Here is a 3,394-nt window from a genome sequence, read left to right as displayed (position 1 = left end):
ATTTCGTCAATCCTTCTTTTTGCATTAAATCTCTAAAACTGGCTGAAAAAACCACTTGTTTTTTTATATGACACCCTGTTCTAGAATTTTCCATAGCTTGTTAGAATATTTACAACAAATAATATCCAAAATATTGAAATTATGCTAGTTTTGTTCAAAAATCTAATATTTCAAACCACTAATGACTAATATGACTCATAACTCTCATTTACGCAGTAACTTCCATGACGGGTGGCCACAGTCCTTGTCAATTTGAAAAATATCGGATTACGATCCTCGGGTCTTTTTACTTGAGATCTTTTCTATTTAATAATTTTAGAGTTCTTGAAATCCATTTTGCAAGAAGTTTGAAAGATTTTAAATTAAAGTCAGGATGTCACAACAAGAATGCAAGACTAAAGACAAAACCATAGTTCCAAAAGGTAAGAACACTTCCTTTGATACACTATTTCTCACTTTGAAATTCAATATATTGATAGACAAGTCAGCTCTTTTTGGATCTGTTTGTGCAAAGACATGTAAATAATGCAACCAATAGTATTCCTACACCAAAGCCAACAGGAAAAGAAACCAGAAAAGGTCTCGTTTCCTTGTCATGGTGAGCCATAGCCACAGGCTTTGTGACCACAGGTTCTCCTTCTCTGTCTGAACATGATAAAGAGAGTGGGAATCCACACAACCCAGAGTTGCCTTCATAACTGAGACTAGAAAATGTTGCAAACTGATTGCCAACTGGAATTCTGCCAGAAAGATTGTTGTAAGACACATTGAAACTTGCCATGAAAGTAAGATTCGTGAGACTTGTAGGAATGGTACCATTCAAGTGATTGAAAGACAAGTCCAGGGATTCTACGCCCAGCATCTCAGCAAAAGATGCTGGAATATTTCCAGCCAACTGGTTATGACTTAGATCTATGCGAACAAGTGCTTTCAATCGGCCTATTTCAGCAGGAATAGAACCTACCAGATAATTGTTGGAAAGATAAAGGCCCGTCGGTAAAGCTTGTGCTTGGTTATATGTCAAATCAGGATAATCTACCTGCCGTTTCACTGCTATGACACTCTCAACAGGGTACAGACCAGTTGTGTTGGCATCATTGTGCATCATTGAGATTAAGCTAAAAAGCTGTAGAGGTATGGCACCAGTGAAAGAATTATTAGATAATTCCAAGTACGTAAGATGCTGAAAACTCCCTAACCAAGGGGGAATGTCTCCTCTGAATTGGTTCCATGACAAGTCCAACACTTGCAGCTTTTTGCAATGCTGCAACCAGGCCGGAAGTCGGCCACTTAAATTAAGGAACCCCAGAGCCAGAACCTGCACATTCCTGAAGCCATCGAAAACTGCCGGGAGAGATTCATTGAAAAAGTTCTTTGTAAGAATAAGGCTTACCAAATTCTGACAGTTTTGCAGAGATTGCAAGCCTCCATGGAGTTGGTTGGTAGAAAGAGAGACTGTTGTGAGATTAATCAAGGATTTAAATTCTGATGGAATCGTTCCCGTGAACTTGTTTTTGGAGAGGCTCAAGGTGCGTAGCAAGGTGCACTTCGCCAGTGTGGACGGTATAGGCCCACTTAAACTGTTTTTGTTAAGATCTAAGACCAGTAGATTAGTCATCTTCGAGAAATCCACCTCTACTGACCCACTGAAATTGTTTCTGCTGAGAATCAGAATCCTCAAATTAGTGTTCTGTGATAAGCTTTTGGGTATGGTCCCAGACAGATTATTGTAACAGAGGATGAGATTTGAGAGGTTGTGCAAATTTCCTACACTTTCTGCAAGAGTTCCTGTGAAGCTGTTATCTTGCAAGCGAAGTACTGACAGGGATCCGATGTAAATATCGTCTGGAATCGGGCCTGTAAGGGAATTAGATGACAAATCCAGCTGCTGCAGATGTGTGCACAGTCCCAGGCCTTGGTTTACACCTCCTGATAGATCATTCCAAGCGACATTCAGAATACTGAGGTTGATAGCATGCTGGCAGATATTTGTAGGAAAGGTCCCTGAAAAGTGATTATTACTTGCGATGAATTCTTTCAAACTGCTGACATTGCGGTACACAGGCAATCTTCCTGAGAAATCGTTCTGGGAAATGTTGATAAGTTGCAATGATGGCATGCTCTCAAAGAGAAGAATATTGCCCGAAAGATTATTATGGCTAAGGTCCAGCATCTGCAGGTGAGCAAGCGAAACAAACTCTCTTGGAATGTTCCCGCGGAAGTGGTTCCACGATAGATTAAGCTGTTGGAGATATGTGAGATTAGATAGCACCGGAGGGATTGTGGCATTTAGACTGAAATTAAATAAGGAAAGCTCCACTACTCGCACTGTATTGGAAGCCAATGTCGATTCATAGGTGGACTCAAGTGTCTCTGCAGGCACAGGACTGACCGGTTTGCAAGTCACTCCTAAATAATTGCAGCAATTGCCATCATCGGTCCAATTCGACGACAAGTTGAAGTTTGGGATGCTGTGCATGAAATCCTGCAGGACTTTCCGCTCGGACTCTAGGCACTCATACTCAAATGAATCTCCATAGCTACTCCCAATGGCAGAAATCAGGAAGAGCAGCAGGCAAAACTCATATGCCAGTGGAGCCCACATTTGCTCAGGCTCCCGACAGCAGCAAAACAAGCTCAAGAGGACACGAGCAGATCCATGGAGCAAACATAAGTTATCTCTCTCAGGGGTCTTCTGTTATCTGCAAGGGACTAAGGTTGACTCTCAGGGCTTCTGCAGATTAATGGAAGAAGCTTAGCGGTCCATACCTTTTTCAGATGCAGTCCTGCCAGGAACGCTCTTTGATGAAGCGAAGGGATGCGTCGATTCTGATGGAGAGCTCCTCTGCTGAGACAAGAGCTAGGGTTAGAGCAGATCTGCAGCTAGGGTCTGGTCCCTGAAGCTTACTTCTTTACCACCGTCACAGAACGGAAAAACTATATACACCCACCATAGCCATGGTGTCTCAGAATCTATCTATCTATCTTCTATATATTTTTCTTAGAAATTATGTTATGTTATGTATGTAGACTACTCTGCATCACAGGTCGCTCTCTCATTTTGCCATTAATTGATTAAACTCCACGTATTATTGTTATGTTCATGAATCATTATATCTATGTTCATGGCCTCTTAAGAGTAGTTTCCCATGCTGTAATAAGTTGTTGCATAACGATGTTCCTCATCTCTAAGGGCCCTGCCACACACAAACCAAGTTGATTTGCTGGTCTCATAGTAGTGGATTCAAGGTGGGTGACATGCCAAGCTCTTACTAGACTTTGTAGCAGTCCTCTAAGTTAAAGTGAGCATGATGTTTTTCCCTCCTTGCTTGCTAAATATGTGGCTATCATTACTTGTTCAACACTTTGAAGTCTAATAAAGTGCTCGAGTTTT

The 3,394-nt window shown here is 41.5% G+C and overlaps 1 protein-coding gene across 3 annotated transcripts; it reads right to left on the bottom strand.

Moving 5' to 3' along the window:
• Window positions 1-384: 384 nt before the first annotated feature.
• Window positions 385-3,191, bottom strand: LOC148010453 (uncharacterized). 3 transcript variants are annotated; one of them, XM_087671882.1, is made up of 2 exons: window positions 1,394-3,191; window positions 385-1,318 (listed from the first exon to the last, which is right to left on the bottom strand). In XM_087671882.1, the coding sequence occupies exons 1-2, from the start codon at window positions 2,603-2,605 to the stop codon at window positions 485-487; spliced, it is 2,046 nt and encodes a 681-aa protein (XP_087528008.1). In that variant the 5' UTR covers window positions 2,606-3,191; the 3' UTR covers window positions 385-484. The 3 variants fall into 3 exon arrangements, with proteins under 3 accessions (XP_087528008.1, XP_087528009.1, XP_087528007.1); XM_087671883.1 differs by having other exon boundaries at window positions 385-1,929; window positions 2,023-3,191; XM_087671881.1 differs by having other exon boundaries at window positions 389-2,702; window positions 2,770-3,180.
• Window positions 3,192-3,394: the final 203 nt, after the last annotated feature.

This window comes from Lygodium microphyllum, chromosome 29 (genome assembly GCF_053477565.2).
Source record: "Lygodium microphyllum isolate KBCC chromosome 29, Lygodium_microphyllum_v1.1.10, whole genome shotgun sequence".
Lineage (NCBI taxonomy): Eukaryota > Viridiplantae > Streptophyta > Polypodiopsida > Schizaeales > Lygodiaceae > Lygodium > Lygodium microphyllum.
The sequence above is the reverse complement of the archived record's forward strand: the minus strand, read 5'-3'. Positions and strand labels throughout refer to the sequence as shown.